Source organism: Oncorhynchus kisutch, unplaced genomic scaffold (genome assembly GCF_002021735.2).
Source record: "Oncorhynchus kisutch isolate 150728-3 unplaced genomic scaffold, Okis_V2 Okis09a-Okis19a_hom, whole genome shotgun sequence".
NCBI lineage: Eukaryota > Metazoa > Chordata > Actinopteri > Salmoniformes > Salmonidae > Oncorhynchus > Oncorhynchus kisutch.
In genome coordinates, this window is record NW_022261985.1 from 11,622,195 (window position 1) to 11,643,194 (window position 21,000).

The 21,000-nt window shown below is 49.5% G+C and overlaps 1 protein-coding gene across 2 annotated transcripts in view; it reads left to right on the plus strand.

Annotated features, from left to right (window-relative positions):
- cand1 (cullin-associated and neddylation-dissociated 1) overlaps positions 1 to 21,000 on the plus strand; it is a 61,999-nt gene that overhangs the window by 22,979 nt on the left and 18,020 nt on the right. The window contains exons 7-16 of one of the 2 annotated variants that reach the window (XM_031815295.1): positions 332 to 477; positions 8,041 to 8,192; positions 9,208 to 9,348; positions 10,780 to 10,924; positions 17,426 to 17,544; positions 17,713 to 17,810; positions 18,026 to 18,288; positions 18,453 to 18,826; positions 19,785 to 19,940; positions 20,787 to 20,882. In XM_031815295.1, coding sequence (XP_031671155.1) covers positions 332 to 477; positions 8,041 to 8,192; positions 9,208 to 9,348; positions 10,780 to 10,924; positions 17,426 to 17,544; positions 17,713 to 17,810; positions 18,026 to 18,288; positions 18,453 to 18,826; positions 19,785 to 19,940; positions 20,787 to 20,882 — 1,690 coding nt within the window. The remainder of the gene's footprint in view (positions 1 to 331; positions 478 to 8,040; positions 8,193 to 9,207; positions 9,349 to 10,779; positions 10,925 to 17,425; positions 17,545 to 17,712; positions 17,811 to 18,025; positions 18,289 to 18,452; positions 18,827 to 19,784; positions 19,941 to 20,786; positions 20,883 to 21,000) is intronic. The other variant, XM_031815296.1, reaches the window with a different exon arrangement.

Consider the following 21,000-nt stretch of genomic DNA (forward strand, 5'->3'; position numbering starts at 1 on the left):
GTGATTGGATGCTCTCGTCTCTCTCCTTGTCTACGTTTAGCCTCCCACTGTTTCTGTGATGAGAAACCCTTTCATCCGGTCTATCTGGTGCCTTTTATGGATTACATCAAACAAGTGTTTGGGAGAGAGAGAGAGAACTAGTGTTGGGAGATGACTGTGGTGCTGTCTGTCCTCCCAGATTACCACGAGGAGAAGAAAGGCTGAGAGATGGGAGTCTTTATTAGTGGAAACTAAACGCAACTCAACCATTAAGGACTTTTCAATCTCTCTCTGTCTCTCTCTCTCGCTCTCTCTCGCTCTCTCTCTCTCTCGCTCTCTCTCCTCTCTCCAGGTGTCCAAAGGAGGTTTATCCACATGTGGGCACTGTCATTAGCATCTGTCTGAAGTATTTGACCTACGACCCCAACTATAACTATGACGACGAGGATGAAGATGAGAATGCCATGGATGCCGACGGAGCAGACGAAGACTATCAAGGTAAACACTCTCTCACACACCACACAGACTCAAGGTACTGTGAGAGCTCATGGTCATTCAACCTCAGGTTTATTTATTTATCCAGGTTAGTCTCATTCAGATTATCAACTAGTTTTTTGGTGGCATATCGTATTTGTAAATGGCCACAGGATAGTCTTTTCAATACTGTCAATTCTTTCTTAAAAAATAAATAAATGTGATTATCTGTAGATGCTAGTTAATACCTACAGTCAACTTGTTCAACGCGTTAAGGAGATGAAGAAGATGTCGATCTTCATTTCACCTGTCACATTATTTTCCACTCGTTCCCCAGAACCGTTAAACCAGTCAGGTGTTTTTGTAAAAAGAAAAGGTACAACAGGAGAAAGAGAGAGCTGGTTGAGTCCGTAGAGTTCTGTGTTTTGAGTCTCCGAGTCTCTGTTGTGCAGCACGTCAGGTGATGAAGTGACACTTGGGATGGAATTCACTGCTAAATGGAATTCACTGCTAAATGGAATTCACTACGAAATGGAATTCACTACTAAATCGAATTCACTACTAAATGTTTACCATTGGCGGACTGCAATAGCATCGACTAGTCCCCGCGATATGCAACTGTTCAGGGAAGTCAGGAACCAATACACACAGTCAGTCAGGAAAGCTAAGGCCAGCTTCTTCAGGCAGAAGTTTGCATCCTGTAGCTCCAACTCCAAAAAGTTCTGGGACACTGTGAAGTCCATGGAGAACAAGAGCACCTCCTCCCAGCTGCCCACTGCACTGAGGCTAGGTAACACGGTCACCACCGATAAATCCATGATTATCGAAAACTTCAACAAGCATTTCTCAACAGCTGGCCATGCCTTCCGCCTGGCTACTCCAACCTCGGCCAACAGCTCCGCCCCCCCCGCAGCTACTCGCCCAAACCTCTCCAGGTTCTCCTTTACCCAAATCCAGATAGCAGATGTTCTGAAAGAGCTGCAAAACCTGGACCTGTACAAATCAACTGGGCTTGACAATCTGGACCCTCTATTTCTGAAACTATCCGCCGCCATTGTCGCAACCCCTATTACCAGCCTGTTCAACCTCTCTTTCATCTCGTCTGAGATCCCCAAGGATTGGAAAGCTGCTGCAGTCATCCCCCTCTTCAAAGGGGGAGACACCCTGGACCCAAACTGTTACAGACCTATATCCATCCTGCCCTGCCTATCTAAGGTCTTCGAAAGCCAAGTCAACAAACAGGTCACTGACCATCTCGAATCCCACCGTACCTTCTCCGCTGTGCAATCTGGTTTCCGAGCCGGTCACGGGTGCGCCTCAGCCACGCTCAAGGTACTAAACGATATCATAACCGCCATCGATAAAAGACAGTACTGTGCAGCCGTCTTCATCGACCTTGCCAAGGCTTTCGACTGTCAATCACCTTATTCTTATCGGCAGACTCAGTAGCCTCGGTTTTTCGGATGACTGCCTTGCCTGGTTCACCAATTACTTTGCAGACAGAGTTCAGTGTGTCAAATCGGAGGGCATGCTGTCCGGTCCTCTGGCAGTCTCTATGGGGGTGCCACAGGGTTCAATCCTCGGGCCGACCCTTTTCTCTGTATATATCAATGATGTTGCTCTTGCTGCGGGCGATTCCCTGATCCACCTCTACGCAGACGACACCATTCTATATACTTCCGGCCCGTCCTTGGACACTGTGCTATCTAACCTCCAAACGAGCTTCAATGCCATACAACACTCCTTCCGTGGCCTCCAACTGCTCTTAAACGCTAGTAAAACCAAATGCATGCTTTTCAACCGTTCGCTGCCTGTACCCGCACACCTGACCAGCATCACCACCCTGGATGGTTCCGACCTTGAATATGTGGACATCTATAAGTACCTAGGTGTCTGGCTAGACTGTAAACTCTCCTTCCAGACTCATATCAAACATCTCCAATCGAAAATCAAATCAAGAGTCTGCTTTCTATTCCGCAACAAAGCCTCCTTCACTCACGCCGCCAAACTTACCCTAATAAAACTGACTATCCTACCGATCCTCGACTTCGGCGATGTCATCTACAAAATTGCTTCCAACACTCTACTCAGCAAACTGGATGCAGTTTATCACAGTGCCATCCGTTTTGTCACTAAAGCACCTTATACCACCCACCACTGCGACTTGTATGCTCTAGTCGGCTGGCCCTCGCTACATATTAGTCGCCAGACCCACTGGCTCCAGGTCATCTACAAGTCCATGCTAGGTAAAGCTCCGCCTTATCTCAGTTCACTGGTCACAAGCTATGCTTGTGTCACTTTACATCGGGTAGCTACTAGCTACTAGCTATGCTTGTCACTTTACATCCGGTAGCTACTAGCTATGCTTGTCACTTTACATCGGGTAGCTACTAGCTATGCTTGTGTCACTTTACATCCGGTAGCTACTAGCTATGCTTGTAACTTTACATCCGGTAGCTACTAGCTATGCTTGTCACTTTACATCCGGTAGCTACTAGCTATGCTTGTGTCACTTTACATCGGGTAGCTACTAGCTATGCTTGTCACTTTACATCCGGTAGCTACTAGCTATGCTTGTGTCACTTTACATCGGGTAGCTACTAGCTATGCTTGTCACTTTACATCGGGTAGCTACTAGCTATGCTTGTGTCACTTTTATGAGCTGGGTTTGCCCGTCTTCGCATTTTAGTTTATGCTCGTTTGCGCTCCTTAGCATTTAGCGATGTGATTTCGCTATTACTTGTCCTAATTTTGTTAGCATTCTGGTAGCAGAGACCCAATGGGTTGTTCTTTTTAGCGCCCCCTTGTGTGTTATGTCGGTAATAGTGTAAATCCCGGGATGGCAGATTAACGGTATGACTGTATAGAAATCTGTATACCGCCCAAGCCTGCTATCAGCCTGCTATTAGCCTACTCTCAGCCTGCTCTCAGCCTGCTCTCAGCCTGCTCTCAGCCTGCTCTCAGCCTGCTCTCAGCCTGCTTTCAGCCTGCTCTCAGCCTGCTCTCAGCCTACTCTCAGCCTGCTCTCAGCCTGCTCTCAGCCTACTCTCAGCCTACTCTCAGCCTGCTCTCAGCCTGCTCTCAGCCTACTCAAGGTTTTACACCTTTATTTACATCCCCCTCAGGGACAATCAAGAAAGGTATGGCCACATCTCTAATAATAACCTCCTCCACTTGTTAAGAAGAGGAACATATAGGACTCTTCATCACTTCAGGAGATACCTATAGGACTCGTCTCTTCAGCTATCTGCCTCCGTGTGAGAGAAGTTAGAACGAGTTCTATCTATTAAATGTGTCTTCCATTTTCAGGAGTCTTACTGTGTGCAGAATAACCCCCAGTTGTAAGTCCCCACTGCACTGACACGGTTAGTGTGTTGTTTGTTGCTATGACTAAGAGCTCAGCCAGAGAGACAATCTGTTGCTTGGCCACGCATGAGCACTGTGGAATAAACATAGGATAATGGACTAAATATTGAAGGCAGCCAGCCTCCCTCTCCCCTCCCTCTGTCTCCTCCCTCCCTCTGTCTCCTCCCTCCCTCTGTCTCCTCCCTCCCTCTGTCTCTTCCCTCCCTCTGTCTCCTCCCTCCCTTTGTATCCTCCCCTCCTCTGTCTCCTCCCTCCCTTTGTATCCTCCCCTCCTCTGTCACCTCCCTCCCTCTGTCTCCTCCCTCCCTCTGTCTCCTCCCTCCCTCTGTCTCCTCCCTCCCTCTGTCTCCTCCCTCCCTCTGTCTCCTCCCTCCCTCTGTCTCCTCCCTCCCTCTGTCTCCTCCCTCCCTCTGTCTCCTCCCTCCCTCTGTCTCCTCCCTCCCTCTGTCTCCTCCCTCCCTCTGTCTCCTCCCTCCCTCTGTCTCCTCCCTCCCTCTGTCTCCTCCCCTCCCTCTGTCTCCTCCCCTCCCTCTGTCTCCTCCCTCCCTCTGTCTCCTCCCTCCCTCTGTCTCCTCCCTCCCTCTGTCTCCTCCCTCCCTCTGTCTCCTCCCTGCCTCTCTCTCTCTCCCTGCCTTGTTATGAGACTGAATGTTATTATCTACAGTCAGTTTCAGCAGGCCCCCTTGTCATTACATCTACTACAGCTGATAGATGGCTCTCTGTCCTTGTCATTACATCTACTACAGCTGATAGATGGCTCTCTGTCCTTGTCATTACATCTACTACAGCTGATAGATGGCTCTCTGTCCTTGTCATTACATCTACTACAGCTGATAGATGGCTCTCTGTCCCCTTCCTCCTCTCCCTCCTCTCTGTCTCCTCCCTCCCTCTGTCCCCTCCCTCCCATCTACTACAGCTGATAGATGGCTCTCTGTCCCCTTCCTCCTCTCCCTCCTCTCTGTCCCCTCCCTCCCATCTACTACAGCTGATAGATGGCTCTCTGTCCTTGTCATTACATCTACTACAGCTGATAGATGGCTCTCTGTCCTTGTCATTACATCTACTACAGCTGTTAGATGGCTCTCTGTCCCCTTCCTCCTCTCCCTCCTCTCTGTCCCCTTCCTCCTCTCCCTCCTCTCTGTCCCCTTCCTCCCCTCCCTCCTCTCTTCCCTGACTCACACACTCTCTGGTTGTCATGTGTCTCCTCTCTGTCCCCTTCCTCCTCTCCCTCCTCTCTGTCCCCTCCCTCCCTCTCTGTCCCCTCCCTCCCTCTCTGTCCCCTCCCTCCTCTCTGTCCCCTCCCTCCTCTCTGTCCCCTCCCTCCTCTCTGTCCCCTCCCTCCTCTCTGTCTCCTCCCTCCTCTCTGTCCCCTTCCTCCTCTCCCTCCTCTCTGTCCCCTTCCTCCTCTCTTCCCTGACTCTCACACTCTCTGGTTGTCATGTCTCTCCTCTCTGTCCCCTTCCTCCTCTCCCTCCTCTCTGTCCCCTCCCTCCTCTCTGTCCCCTCCCTCCTCTCTGTCCCCTTCCTCCTCTCCCTCCTCTCTGTCCCCTTCCTCCTCTCTTCCCTGACTCACACTCTCTGGTTGTCGTGTCTCTCCTCTCTGTCCCCTTCCTCTTCTCTGTCCCCTTCGTCTTCTCTGTCCCCTCCCTCCTCTCTGTCCCCTTCCTCCTCTCACTCCTCTCTTCCCTGACTCACACACTCTCTGGTTGTCGTGTCTCTCCACCAACCATAGTGTATGCTCCCAGAATGTTGAAGTATTTCATTTATAAAGTGGCTCTTGACAACGAGTGTTTTTTGGAGCCTGGAGTGTTGCTCGTATCTTCTACAGCACTAAGCTTCAGCACAGTTTGCCAGTCATCCATAAATCATATTCCTACTTATTCCTATTGGCTGGTTCCTTTAATAATTAATGGTGCTGACTGACTGGCTGTGTGTAGCTAGCTTGTAAACAGGCCCAGGGCAGCACAGTGTTGGGACTAGTCTCATCAGGCCCAGGGCAGCACAGTGTTGGGACTAGTCTCATCAGGCCCAGGGCAGCACAGTGTTGGGACTAGTCTCATCAGGCCCAGGCCAGCACAGTGTTGGGACTAGTCTCATCAGGCCCAGGCCAGCACAGTGTTGGGACTAGTCTCATCAGGCCCAGGCCAGCACAGTGTTGGGACTAGTCTCATCAGGCCCAGGCCAGCACAGTGTTGGGACTAGTCTCATCAGGCCCAGGCCAGCACAGTGTTGGGACTAGTCTCATCAGGCCCAGGCCAGCACAGTGTTGGGACTAGTCTCCTGGTCTCATCAGGCCCAGGGCAGTACAGTGTTGGGACTAGTCTCCTGGTCTCATCAGGCCCAGGGCAGTACAGTGTTGGGACTAGTCTCCTGGTCTCATCAGGCCCAGGGCAGTACAGTGTTGGGACTAGTCTCCTGGTCTCATCAGGCCCAGGGCAGTACAGTGTTGGGACTAGTCTCCTGGTCTCATCAGGCCCAGGGCAGTACAGTGTTGGGACTAGTCTCCTGGTCTCATCAGGCCCAGGGCAGTACAGTGTTGGGACTAGTCTCCTGGTCTCATCAGGCCCAGGGCAGTACAGTGTTGGGACTAGTCTCCTGGTCTCATCAGGCCCAGGGCACTACAGTGTTGGTACTGGTCTCATCAGGCCCAGGGCAGTACAGTGTTGGGACTAGTCTCCTGGTCTCATCAGGCCCAGGGCAGTACAGTGTTGGGACTAGTCTCCTGGTCTCATCAGGCCCAGGGCAGTACAGTGTTGGGACTAGTCTCCTGGTCTCATCAGGCCCAGGGCAGTACAGTGTTGGGACTAGTCTCCTGGTCTCATCAGGCCCAGGGCAGTACAGTGTTGGGACTAGTCTCCTGGTCTCATCAGGCCCAGGGCACTACAGTGTTGGGACTAGTCTCCTGGTCTCATCAGGCCCAGGGCAGTACAGTGTTGGGACTAGTCTCCTGGTCTCATCAGGCCCAGGGCAGTACAGTGTTGGGACTAGTCTCCTGGTCTCATCAGGCCCAGGGCAGTACAGTGTTGGGACTAGTCTCCTGGTCTCATCAGGCCCAGGGCACTACAGTGTTGGGACTAGTCTCCTGGTCTCATCAGGCCCAGGGCAGTACAGTGTTGGGACTAGTCTCCTGGTCTCATCAGGCCCAGGGCACTACAGTGTTGGTACTGGTCTCATCAGGCCCAGGGCAGTACAGTGTTGGGACTAGCCTCCTAGTCTGTGATGATTGAGTGTATCTCTGTCAAACTTCACAGGTCAAATCTCATTGGAAGGATTTGAGGTTAGGCCCTGGAACAACCATGTGATGACAGTATTGTTTGGTCGTCGGGTGGTAGTCAGGTGGTCGCTCTAGACTAGTAGCTGTGCTGTGTGTAACCTGTGTTTGAGATGTGGTCGTCGGGTGGTAGTCAGGTGGTCTCTCTAGACTAGTAGCTGTGCTGTGTGGAACCTGTGTTTGAGAGGTGGTCGTCGGGTGGTCGTCAGGTGGTCGTCGGGTGGTCTCTCTAGACTAGGTGCTGTGTGGAACCTGTGTTTGAGAGGTGGTCGTCGGGTGGTCGTCAGGTGGTCGTCGGGTGGTCTCTCTAGACTAGTAGCTGTGCTGTGTGGAACCTGTGTTTTAGAGGTGGTCGTCGGGTGGTCGTCAGGTGATCTCTCTAGACTAGTAGCTGTGCTGTGTGGAACCTGTGTTTGAGAGGTGGTCTTCAGGTGGTAGTGGTCGTCGGGTGGTAGTGGTCGTCGGGTGGTAGTGGTCGTCGGGTGGTAGTGGTCGTCGGGTGGTAGTGGTCGTCGGGTGGTAGTGGTCGTCGGGTGGTAGTGGTCGTCGGGTGGTAGTGGTCGTCGGGTGGTAGTGGTCGTCGGGTGGTAGTGGTCGTCGGGTGGTAGTGGTCGTCGGGTGGTAGTGGTCGTCGGGTGGTCGTCGGGTGGTGGTGGTCGTCGGGTGGTGGTGGTCGTCGGGTGGTGGTGGTTGTCAGGTGGTAGTGGTCGTCAGGTGGTCGTCAGGTGGTCGTCAGGTGGTCGTCAGGTGGTAGTGGTCGTCGGGTGGTCGTCGGGTGGTCGTCAGTTGGTCTCTAGACTAGTAGCTGTGCTGTGTGTAACCTGTGTTTGAGATGTTGGTGTTTTCTACCAGCTAATTGTCATTCGTTCTAATACTTAACACAGTCTAGCAGCAGTTATTATCTAACCTCACATTCCCACCACCCTTTGACCTCTGACCTTTCTTTACAGGAAGTGATGACGAGTACAGCGACGACGACGACATGAGCTGGAAGGTTCGCCGTGCAGCCGCCAAGTGTCTGGACGCCGTGGTCAGCACACGCCACGAGATGCTGCCTGAGTTCTACAGGACCGTGTCGCCCGCGCTCATCGCACGGTTCAAGGTGCTCCTCTAGGTCTACATCTTCCAGGGAGTTTTACCTAGCCGTTGGGCATCTGTTTTGTGTTTGTTTGCTCTCTGAGTCGAGGGTTACTAAAAAGTAAAAGAACTTTGATATCAACAGTTGTCACAAAAAGGGCTTTTATCAATACAATTTGATTGGCTGATGTATTGATTGGTGGATTGTAGGAGCGGGAGGAGAATGTGAAGGCTGATGTATTGATTGGTGGATTGTAGGAGCGGGAGGAGAATGTGAAGGCTGATGTATTGATTGGTGGATTGTAGGAGCGGGAGGAGAATATGTTGACTGATGTGTTGACTGATGTGTTGACTGATGTGTTGACTGATGTGTTGACTGATGTGTTGACTGATGTGTTGACTGATGTGTTGACTGATGTGTTGATTGTAGGAGCGGGAGGAGAACATGTTGACTGATGTGTTGACTGATGTGTTGACTGATGTGTTGACTGATGTGTTGACTGATGTGTTGACTGATGTGTTGACTGATGTGTTGATTGTAGGAGCGGGAGGAGAACGTGTTGACCGATGTGTTGACCGATGTGTTGACCGATGTGTTGACCGATGTGTTGACCGATGTGTTGACTGTAGGAGCGTGAGGAGAATTGACTGATGTGTTGACTGATGTGTTGATTGTAGGAGCGGGAGGAGAACGTGTTGACTGTGTTGACTGTGTTGACTGTGTTGACTGTGGTGACTGTGTTGACTGACGTGTTGACTGACGTGTTGACTGACGTGTTGACTGACGTGTTGACTGACGTGTTGATTGTAGGAGCGGGAGGAGAACGTGTTGACTGTGTTGACTGTGTTGACTGTGTTGACTGATGTGTTGACTGTGTTGACTGTGTTGACTGATGTGTTGACTGATGTGTTGACTGATGTGTTGACTGATGTGTTGACTGATGTGTTGACTGATGTGTTGACTGATGTGTTGACTGATGTGTTGACTGATGTGTTGACTGATGTGTTGACTGATGTGTTGACTGATGTGTTGACTGTAGGAGCGGGAGGAGAACGTGAAGGCTGACGTGTTCCATGCCTACCTGTCGTTGCTGAAGCAGACACGTCCTGCTCAGAGCTGGCTGTGTGACCCAGATGCCATGGAACAGGGAGAGACTCCACTCACCATGCTGCAGAACCAGGTAAAACACACAGAGAGAGAGAGTGAGCTCTCTCAGCTGTATTCGCAGCAAAAGGTGGCGCTACAAAGTATTAACTTAAGGGGGCTGAATAATTTAGCACGCCCAATTTTTCAGTTTTTGATTTGTTAAAAAAGTTTGAAATATCCAATAAATGTCGTTCCACTTCATGATTGTGTCCCACTTGTTGTTGATTCTTCACAAAAAAATACAGTTTTATATCTTTATGTTTGAAGCCTGAAATGTGGCAAAGGGTCGCAAAGTTCAAGGGGGCCGAATACTTTCGCAAGGCACTGTATTAGTCAGTAGTATGTCTATATCTCCTAGTGGTAGTTCTAGTATGTCTATATCTCCTAGTGGTAGTTCTAGTATGTCTATATCACCTAGTGGTAGTTCTAGTATGTCTATATCGCCTAGTGGTAGTTCTAGTATGTCTATATCGCCTAGTGGTAGTTCTAGTATATCTATATCGCCTAGTGGTAGTTCTAGTATATCTATATCGCCTAGTGGTAGTTCTAGTATATCTATATCGCCTAGTGGTAGTTCTAGTATATCTATATCGCCTAGTGGTAGTTCTAGTATATCTATATCGCCTAGTGGTAGTTCTAGTGTATCTATATCGCCTAGTGGTAGTTCTACTATATCTATATCGCCTAGTGGTAGTTCTACTATATCTATATCGCCTAGTGGTAGTTCTAGTATATCTATATCGCCTAGTGGTAGTTCTAGTATATCTATATCGCCTAGTGGTAGTTCTAGTATATCTATATCGCCTAGTGGTAGTTCTAGTATATCTATATCGCCTAGTGGTAGTTCTACTATATCTATATCGCCTAGTGGTAGTTCTACTATATCTATATCGCCTAGTGGTAGTTCTAGTATATCTATATCGCCTAGTGGTAGTTCTAGTATATCTATATCGCCTAGTGGTAGTTCTAGTATATCTATATCGCCTAGTGGTAGTTCTAGTATATCTATATCGCCTAGTGGTAGTTCTAGTATATCTATATCGCCTAGTGGTAGTTCTAGTATATCTATATCGCCTAGTGGTAGTTCTAGTATATCTATATCGCCTAGTGGTAGTTCTACTATATCTATATCGCCTAGTGGTAGTTCTAGTATATCTATATCGCCTAGTGGTAGTTCTAGTATATCTATATCGCCTAGTGGTAGTTCTAGTATATCTATATCGCCTAGTGGTAGTTCTACTATATCTATATCTCCTAGTGGTAGTTCTAGTATGTATTAGTCAGTGGTATGTCTATATCTCCTAGTGGTAGTATGTATTAGTCAGTATGTATTAGTCAGTATGTCTATATCTCCGAGTGGTAGTTGTAGTGTGTATTAGTCAGTGGTATGTCTGATATTTCCTAGTGGTAGTATGTATTAGTCAGTGGTATGTCTGATATTTCTCCCTCCCACCGGGTGCTGCTGCAGGTGCCAATGATCGTTAAGGCCCTGCATAAGCAGATGAAGGAGAAAAGTGTCAAGACACGACAGTGCTGCTTCAACATGCTGACGGAGCTGGTCAACGTGCTGCCTGGAGCCCTCACACAACATATCCCTGTCCTCGTACCAGGTAGGATACTACCCTAACCCTGGAGCCCTCACACAACATATCCCTGTCCTCGTACCAGGTAGGATACTACCCTAACCCTGGAGCCCTCACACAACATATCCCTGTCCTCGTACCAGGTAGGATACTACCCTAACCCTGGAGCCCTCACACAACATATCCCTGTCCTCGTACCAGGTAGGAGACTACCCTAACCCTGGAGCCCTCACACAACATATCCCTGTCCTCGTACCAGGTAGGATACTACCCTACCCTAACCCCGGAGCCCTCACACAACATATCCCTGTCCTCGTACCAGGTAGGATACTACCCTAACCCTGGAGCCCTCACACAACATATCCCTGTCTTCGTACCAGGTAGGATCCTACCCTAACTCTACCCTAACCCTGGAGCCCTCACACAACATATCCCTGTCCTCGTACCAGCTAGGATACTACCCTAACCCTGGAGCCCTCGCACAACATATCCCTGTCCTCGTACCAGGTAGGATACTACCCTAACCCTACCCTAACCCTGGAGCCCTCACACAACATATCCCTGTCCTCGTACCAGGTAGGATCCTACCCTAACCCTGGAGCCCTCGCACAACATATCCCTGTCCTCGTACCAGGTAGGATACTACCCTAACCCTGGAGCCTCACACAACATATCCCTGTCCTCGTACCAGGTAGGATACTACCCTAACCCTACCCTAACCCTGGAGCCCTCACACAACATATCCCTGTCCTCGTACCAGGTAGGATACTACCCTAACCCTGGAGCCCTCACACAACATATCCCTGTCCTCGTACCAGGTAGGATACTACCCTAACCCTGGAGCCTCACACAACATATCCCTGTCCTCGTACCAGGTAGGATACTGCCCTAACCCTGGAGCCTCACACAACATATCCCTGTCCTCGTACCAGGTAGGATACTACCCTAACCCTGGAGCCCTCACACAACATATCCCTGTCCTCATACCAGGTAGGATACTACCCTAACCCTGGAGCCCTCACACAACATATCCCTGTCCTCGTACCAGGTAGGATACTACCCTAACCCTGGAGCCCTCACACAACATATCCCTGTCCTCGTACCAGGTAGGATACTACCCTAACCCTGGAGCCCTCACACAACATATCCCTGTCCTCGTACCAGGTAGGATACTACCCTAACCCTGGAGCCCTCACACAACATATCCCTGTCCTCGTACCAGGTAGGATACTACCCTAACCCTGGAGCCCTCACACAACATATCCCTGTCCTCGTACCAGGTAGGATACTACCCTAACCCTGGAGCCCTCACACAACATATCCCTGTCCTCGTACCAGGTATGATACTACCCTAACCCTGGAGCCTCACACAACATATCCCTGTCCTCGTACTAGTTATGTACAATATAACTTGCACTCAGTGGCAAGTTTATTAGTTACACCACCCCGTTCATAAAAATGTTTTGCTTCTACAGACAGTGAGTCATGTGGCCGTGGCTTCCTATATAAAGCAGGCAGGCATCAGGGCATTCAGTTACTGTTCCGTTAGAATAGGTAACCTACTATATAAAGCAGACAGGCATTCAGTTACTGTTCCAGTAGGATGGGTAACCTACTATGTAAAGCAGACAGGCATCAGGGCATCCAGTTACTGTTCCATTAGGATGGGTAACCTACTATATAAAGCAGGCAGGCATCAAGACATTCAGTTACTGTTCCTTTAGAATGGGTAACCTACTATATAAAGCAGACGGGCATCAAGACATTCAGTTATGCTTCTACACCTGCATTGCTTGCTGTTTGGGGTTTTAGGCTGGGTTTCTGTACAGCACTTTGAGATATCAGCTGATGTACGAAGGGCTATATAAATACATTTGATTTGATTTTGATTTGAGTTACTGTTCCATTAGGATGGGTAACCTACTATATAAAGCAGGCAGGCATCAAGACATTCAGTTACTGTTCCTTTAGAATGGGTAACCTCCTATATAAAGCAGGCAGGCATCAGGGCATTCAGTTACTGTTCCATTAGAATAACCTGCGGTGTGACGGTTCTAGTATCTCAAACGGCCTCCTGGAATTTTCACGCACGACATTGTCTAGGGTTTACAGAAAACGGTGCGACAAACAAAAACATCCAGTCAGCGGCAGTCCTGTGGGTGGGAACAGCTCGTTGATGAGATGTCCAAGGAGAATGACAAGAATCATGCAAGCTAACAGGTGGAACACAAACAGGAAAATAACGGCTCACAACTTGTCGGTCCTTGTCACCGATTGGCTATTGCAGCAGACGACCACCCTGGGTTCCTATCAGCTAAAAACAAGAAAATGCTGCTCCATTGGGAGCAACACTGGACAACTGAAGAGTGGAAAAACACCAATTTGAGCAATGTTTCAGTGCCCTGAAGAATTCAGGCTGTTCTGGAGGCAGAGGGGGGTCTGACTCGGTACTAGATGGGTTTACTGAATGTGTCCCCCAGACGCGCCACACACACACACACACACACACACACACACACACACACACACACACACACGAGAGTCTGGAGGCAGCGTTGGATCAGCTACAGAGCTACATTTGCCCTGGAGCATCTCTTGCTCAAGGGCACAATGGCAGTAGTTGGCACCCTGAGATTCTGATCTCACTCCTGCCAGACTTTCACCCCAGGCTAGCCTAGGCTCTCACCCAACATCTCTGTGCTGGTCCCAGGAACAAAGCTCCCGTCCTGGGTACGTTCTTCAGCCTCATCCATCTGGTCTGGAGGTCACTCTCTCTCTCTGACGGAGGCTGACTGACTCAGACTGTTTTTGGGTTCTTATAAAGCTATGACATTAAATGCCTTTCACGTCTTAGTGGAGTGAGAGTTATTGAGTTGACAGGAAATATGCTGAAGTAGAAAATGAATTATTTGACCGAGTCAACGGGTTGCACTAGAGGAATAGATTGATTGATATAACAAAGTCCTGAGGCATGGTTCTAGGGCTCAGGTCCTCCGAGAGAAAGAAAGAGGGAATTAGAGAGAGCATACTTAAATTCACACAGGACACCGGATAAGACAGGAAGTACTCCAGATATAACAAACTGACCCTAGCACCCCGACACATGAACTACTGCAGCATAAATACTGGAGGCTGAGACCGGAGGGGTCAGGAGACACTGTGGCCCCATCCGATGATACCCCCGGAACAGGGCCAAACAGGAAGGATATAACCCCACCCACTTTGCCAAAGCACAGCCCCCACACCACTAGAGGGATATCTTCAACCACCAACTTACCATCCTGAGACAAGGCCGAGTATAGCCCACAAAGATCTCCACCACGGCACAACCCAAGGGGGGGTGCCAACCCAGACAGGAAGATCACATCAGTGACTCAACCCACTCAAGTGACGCAGCCCTCCTAGGGACGGTATGAAAGAGCCCTAGTAAGCCAGTGACTCAGCCCCTGTTATAGGGTTAGAGGCAGCGAATCCCAGTGGAGAGAGCGGAACCGGCCAGGCAGAGACAGCAAGGGCGGTTCGTTGCTCCAGAGCCTTTCCGTTCACCTTCACACTCCTGGGCCAGACTACACTCAATCATATGACCCACTGAAGAGATGAGTCTTCAGTAAAGACTTAAAGGTTGAGACCGAGTTTGCGTCTCTCACATGGGTAGGCAGACCGTTCCATAAAAATGGAGCTCTATAGGAGAAAACCCTGCCTCCAGCTGTTTGCTTAGAAATTCTAAGGACAATTAGGAGGCCTGCGTCTTGTGACCGTAGCGTACGTGTAGGTATGTACGGCAGGACCAAATCAGAGAGATGGGTAGGAACAAGCCCATGTAATGCTTTGTAGGTTAGCAGTAAAACCTTGAAATCAGCCCTTGCTTTGACAGGAAGCCAGTGTAGGGAGGCTAGCACTGGAGTAATATGATCACATTTTTTTGGTTCTAGTCAGGATTCTAGCAGCCGTATTTAGCACTAACTGAAGTTTATTTAGTGCTTTATCCGGGTAGCCGGAAAGTAGAGCATTGCAGTAGTCTAACCAAGAAGTAACAAAAGCATGGATTAATTTTTCTGCATCATTTTTGGACAGAAAGTTTCTGATTTTTGCAATGTTACGTAGATGGGAAAAAGCTGTCCTTGAAATGGTCTTGATGTGTTCTTCAAAACAGAGATCAGGGTCCAGAGTAACGCAGAGGTCCTTCACAGTTTTATTTGAGAAGACTGGACAACCATTAAGATTAATTGTCAGATTCAACAGAAGATCTCTTTGTTTCTTGGGACCCTAGAGGAATAGATAGATTGATATTTGACCTAGTCAACGTGTTACCCTAGAGGAATAGATAGATTGATATTTGACCTAGTTAACATGTTACCCTACAGGAATAGATAGATTGATATGTGACCTAGTCAACATGTTACCCTAGAGGAATAGATAGATAGATTGGTAGTTTTGCATGTTGTTATTGTAGGTTGCAGCCAGTGTCTTCTTTCTTTCCCTTTAGACAAACACAAGTGATTTATCACAGCTGGTTCAGAGGTAAATGGCATACGTCAAAAGGCAACAGAGAAGATTTAATAACTTGTTCTGTCCTTTCTAAATTACCTTTTTTGGGGGGAGAAACCCGTTCTCGTTTCCCCAATATGCTCCTCCTCCCCAATAGTACCACTGCACTGCTTCAGTACCCCACAGCTGATACAATGGGATTATTTTAGGATCAATTACAACGAGAAGCTTTCTGGTTATTTTGTGTTTTCTCCTTCCCTGAATTCACCAGGGGAGTGGCGGATCTGAAAGAGGCTGGTCATCAGCCTGTCGTATTGACTCTCACTGGGAACCTTCCCCTGGTCGTATTGACTCTCTCACTGGGAACCTTCCCCTGGCCGTATTGACTCTCTCACTGGGAACCTTCCCCTGGTCGTATTGACTCTCTCTCACTGGGAACCTTCTCCTGGCCGTATTGCCTCACTGGGAACTTTCCCTTGGTCGTATTGCCTCACTGGGAACCTTCCCTTGGTCGTATTGCCTCACTGGGAACCTTCCCCTGGTCGTATTGCCTCACTGGGAACCTTCCCCTGGTCGTATTGACTCTCTCTCACTGGGAACCTTCCCCCGGTCGTATTGACTCTCTCACTGGGAACCTTCCCCTGGCCGTATTGACTCTCTCTCGCTGGGAACCTTCCCCTGGCCGTATTGACTCTCTCTCACTGGGAACCTTCCCCCGGTCGTATTGACTCTCTCTCACTGGGAACCTTCCCCCGGTCGTATTGACTCTCTCTCACTGGGAACCTTCCCCTGGTCGTATTGACTCTCTCTCACTGGGAACCTTCTCCTGGCCGTATTGCCTCACTGGGAACCTTCCCCTGATCGTATTGCCTCACTGGGAACCTTCCCCTGGTCGTATTGACTCTCTCTCACTGGGAACCTTCCCCCGGTCGTATTGACTCTCTCACTGGGAACCTTCCCCTGGCCGTATTGACTCTCTCACTTGGAACCTTCCCCTGGTCGTATTGACTCTCTCGCTGGGAACCTTCCCCTGGTCGTTTTGACTCTCTCTCGCTGGGAACCTCCCCCTGGCCGTATTGACTCTCTCTCGCTGGGAACCTTCCCCTGGCCGTATTGACTCTCTCTCGCTGGGAACCTTCCCCTGGCCGTATTGACTCTCTCTCGCTGGGAACCTTCCCCTGGCCGTATTGACTCTCTCTCGCTGGGAACCTTCCCCTGGCCGTATTGACTCTCTCTCGCTGGGAACCTTCCCCTGGCCGTATTGACTCTCTCTCGCTGGGAACCTTCCCCTGGCCGTATTGACTCTCTCTCGCCGGGAACCTTCCCCTGGCCGTATTGACTCTCTCTCGCTGGGAACCTTCCCCTGGCCGTATTGACTCTCTCTCGCCGGGAACCTTCCCCTGGCCGTATTGACTCTCTCTCGCCGGGAACCTTCCCCTGGCCGTATTGACTCTCTCTCGCCGGGAACCTTCCCCTGGCCGTATTGACTCTCTCTCGCCGGGAACCTTCCCCTGGCCGCATTGACTCTCTCTCGCCGGGAACCTTCCCCTGGCCGCATTGACTCTCTCTCGCCGGGAACCTTCCCCTGGCCGTATTGACTCTCTCTCGCCGGGAACCTTCCCCTGGCCGTATTGACTCTCTCTCGCTGGGAACCTTCCCCTGGCCGTATTGACTCTCACTGGGAACCTTCCCCTGGCCGTATTGACTCTCACTGGGAACCTTCCCCCGGTCGTATTGACTCTCACTGGGAACCTTTTTATTTTTAGTAAAGAAGCTCTGTGTTATTTTCTGTTCCCTGAAACACGGTTCAGGTTTCTGACCTCACCAGCACCTCTTCTCTCTGCTGTTTCTCTTCTTTCCTTTTAATATTCTATTTCATTGGGCCAGTTTCCCGGACACACGTTCCACCCAGTCCTGGACTAAAAAGCACTTTCAATGGAGGAACGAGTCTAAGAATAGACTTCATCTGTGTCTGAGAAACCCTCCCTCCAATGTGCATATTGACTAAACAAACCTAATCTCCTCTCTCTCTCCTAAAAGGAATCATCTTCTCTCTCAACGACAAGTCCAGCTCGTCCAACCTGAAGATCGATGCCCTGTCCTGTCTGTATGTGGTCCTGTGTAACCACCAGCCCCAAGTCTTCCACCCTCATGTCCAGGTGGGGTAATAGGACTGATGTTGATCACATCATGGATCATCAGTGCTTTTGAAATAGTCTCAGAACTCTCACTGAGGGGGTCCATCCACAATTTATTTATCTGTCAAATGTCTTTGTCAATTGGGAAGTGACACTTGAATAAACTTGTCTAACCTTTGACCTCCACAGGCCCTGGTGCCGCCCGTGGTGGCGTGTGTAGGAGACCCCTTCTATAAGATCACCTCTGAGGCCCTGCTGGTCAGCCAACAGCTGGTCAAGGTCATCAGGTAAGGTTATCTATTGTAATAATACACGTGTATTGATGTGTTTCTCTTGTTTAGTAGAATAACTACACGGTTTACCAGAGGTAACTTCAGTTGAGTGTTGCTGTTTTATTCATTCCGTCTGTACGTTTATTATTTTTTTAATTCTGTTTTAATCTGCTGCAACCTCGTGGCCCAGTATGGGACAATGAATCTTTGGTCAATGTGAAACTTCTCAGACCTCTGGACCAGCCGGAGAGGGACACCTTCGATGCTTCTCCCTACATCACTGACCTCTTCACCTGCACCATCAAACGCCTCAAGGCTGCCGACATCGACCAGGAAGTGAAAGAGAGGGCCATTTCTTGTATGGGTCAGATCATCTGTAACCTGGGAGACAGCCTGGGGGACGACCTCCCTGGGACGCTGCACATCTTCCTGGAGCGACTGAAGAATGAGATTACCAGACTGACGACGGTCAAGGCCCTCACGCTCATCGCAGGTCGGGAGGGGATGATGTTGAGAAGTCCATACGGCGAATTTTCAGAATCTGTCGAGGGCTGATCTTAATGGCTTAACAATTTGTTTACTAATAAATAAGTTTCCCTGCTAGATAAGTGTGTGTGTGTATATACTTTTCATACTTGCTCTCCTCCCTAATCACAGGCTCCACGTTGAAGATCGACCTTCGACCTATCCTCGACGAGGCGGTGCCCATCCTGGCGTCGTTCCTGCGTAAGAACCAGCGGGCGCTGAAACTGAGCACCCTGGCCGCGTTGGACATCCTGGTGAAGAACTACAGCGACAGCGTGACTCCGGCCATGATCGACGCGGTGCTGGCCGAGCTGCCTCCGCTGATCAGCGAGAGCGACATGCACGTGTCCCAGATGGTCATCAGCTTCCTGACCACCCTGGCCCGGGTCCACCCTCTCTCCCTGGCTAAGATCGGGGGGTCGTCCATCCTCTCGGAGCTCATCTCTCTGGTCAGGTCTCCTCTGCTGCAGGGAGGGGCCCTCAGTGCCATGCTAGAGTTCTTCCAGGTATCTATGGTTACCAGTTCCAGTTTGAACAGATAAGGGAATGATATCTAAACGTCTAGGACAGCGGGTGGATGAGTTCAATTGAGGTACTGTGTTCGTAAAATAGTTTGAGAACCGCTTGTAAAATCAGCTAAAAGATGATCAGGTTCTACTTTGTCCCTAATAGATGATCAGGTAGTTAGGGTTTACCTTATCCCTAATAGATCTATAGATTCTCAAACTGTCAACCTCATATCTAGAAGTGTCACTGCTCAATGTTAATTTATTAAACACCCCTCTCTGACCAAGCAGTATTGTAGCACTCAGTAAATTGTATTATTTTCTTCGGGCTCTGGTGGGTACCTGGACAACCTCTCTGGGTTAGGGTTGTATTACTGTCCTCTCCCAGGCTCTGGTGGGTACCTGGACAACCTCTCTGGGTTAGGGTTGTATTACTGTCCTCTCCCAGGCTCTGGTGGGTACCTGGACAACCTCTCTGGGTTAGGGTTGTATTACTGTCCTCTCCCAGGCTCTGGTGGGTACCTGGACATCCTCTCTGGGTTAGGGTTGTATTACTGTCCTCTCACAGGCTCTGGTCGGTACCTGGACATCCTCTCTGGGTTAGGGTTGTATTACTGTCCTCTCCCAGGCTCTGGTGGGTACCTGGACAACCTCTCTGGGTTAGGGTTGTATTACTGTCCTCTCCCAGGCTCTGGTGGGTACCTGGACAACCTCTCTGGGTTAGGGTTGTATTACTGTCCTCTCCCAGGCTCTGGTGGGTACTGGGACATCCTCTCTGGGTTAGGGTTGTATTACTGTCCTCTCCCAGGCTCTGGTGGGTACTGGGACATCCTCTCTGGGTTAGGGTTGTATTAAAAAGCTGTTTTACTGTGTCCTCTCCCAGGCTCTGGTGTGTACCGGGACATCCTCTCTGGGTTAGGGTTGTATTTAAAAGCTGTTTTACTGTGTCCTTTCCCAGGCTCTGGTGGGTACCGGGACATCCTCTCTGGGTTACATGGACCTGCTCCGTATGCTGACCGGTCCAGTCTACGCCCAGAGTGCTGCTCTAACACACAAACAGTCCTACTACTCTATCGCTAAATGTGTGGCCGCCCTGACCCGTGCCTGTCCTGATGTAGGTTCACTGTTCTGCTGACCTTCCTGTGTTATGTTTGTATTTATGTTCTCCTGAAGGACATTCAGACCTCCTTCCTGTGTTCTGTTCTCCTGAAGGACATTCAGACCTCCTTCCTGTGTTCTGTTCTCCTGAAGGACATTGACCTCCTTCCTGTGTTCTGTTCTCATGAAGGACATTCAGACCTCCTTCCTGTGTTCTGTTCTCCTGAAGGACATTCAGACCTCCTTCCTGTGTTCTGTTCTCATGAAGGACATTCAGACCTCCTTCCTGTGTTCTGTTCTCCTGAAGGACATTCAGACCTCCTTCCTGTGTTCTGTTCTCCTGAAGGACATTCAGACCTCCTTCCTGTGTTCTGTTCTCCTGAAGGACATTCAGACCTCCTTCCTGTGTTCTGTTCTCCTGAAGGACATTCAGACCTCCTTCCTGTGTTCTGTTCTCCTGAAGGACATTCAGACCTCCTTCCTGTGTTCTGTTCTCCTGAAGGACATTCAGACCTCCTTCCTGTGTTCTGTTCTCATGAAGGACATTCAGACCTCCTTCCTGTGTTCTGTTCTCCTGAAGGACATTCAGACCTCCTTCCTGTGTTCTGTTATCCTGAAGGACATTCAGACCTCCTTCCTGTGTTCTGTTCTCCTGAAGGACTTTTATTGCCTTTTTTTGTTTTGGTGTTTTTTTCAATCTCAGATTTTTGGTTTGATTATTTCCAATTTTTTTGTTTCTTTTGTTTGTTCATTATTTTAACATAATGTTTTATAATGTGATCACTGGGGGGGGGGGGGGTGCCCCCTAAATACTTTTCCCATATTTAATGCATTTTAAATCAAGTTTGATTTGTATTTGTAGGAGGGTCCTGCCGTGGTAGGCCAGTTCATCCAGGATGTGAAGAACTCTCGGTCGACAGACTCCATCAGACTGCTGGCCCTGCTGTCACTGGGAGAGGTGGGTCACACGTTTTTAAATAAACAAAAGGTGTGTGCATGTCCAAGGTATTTTATTGTTGTGGGCCTCCCGAGTGGCACAGTGGTCTAAGTAGCTGTGTCACTAGAGATTCTGGATT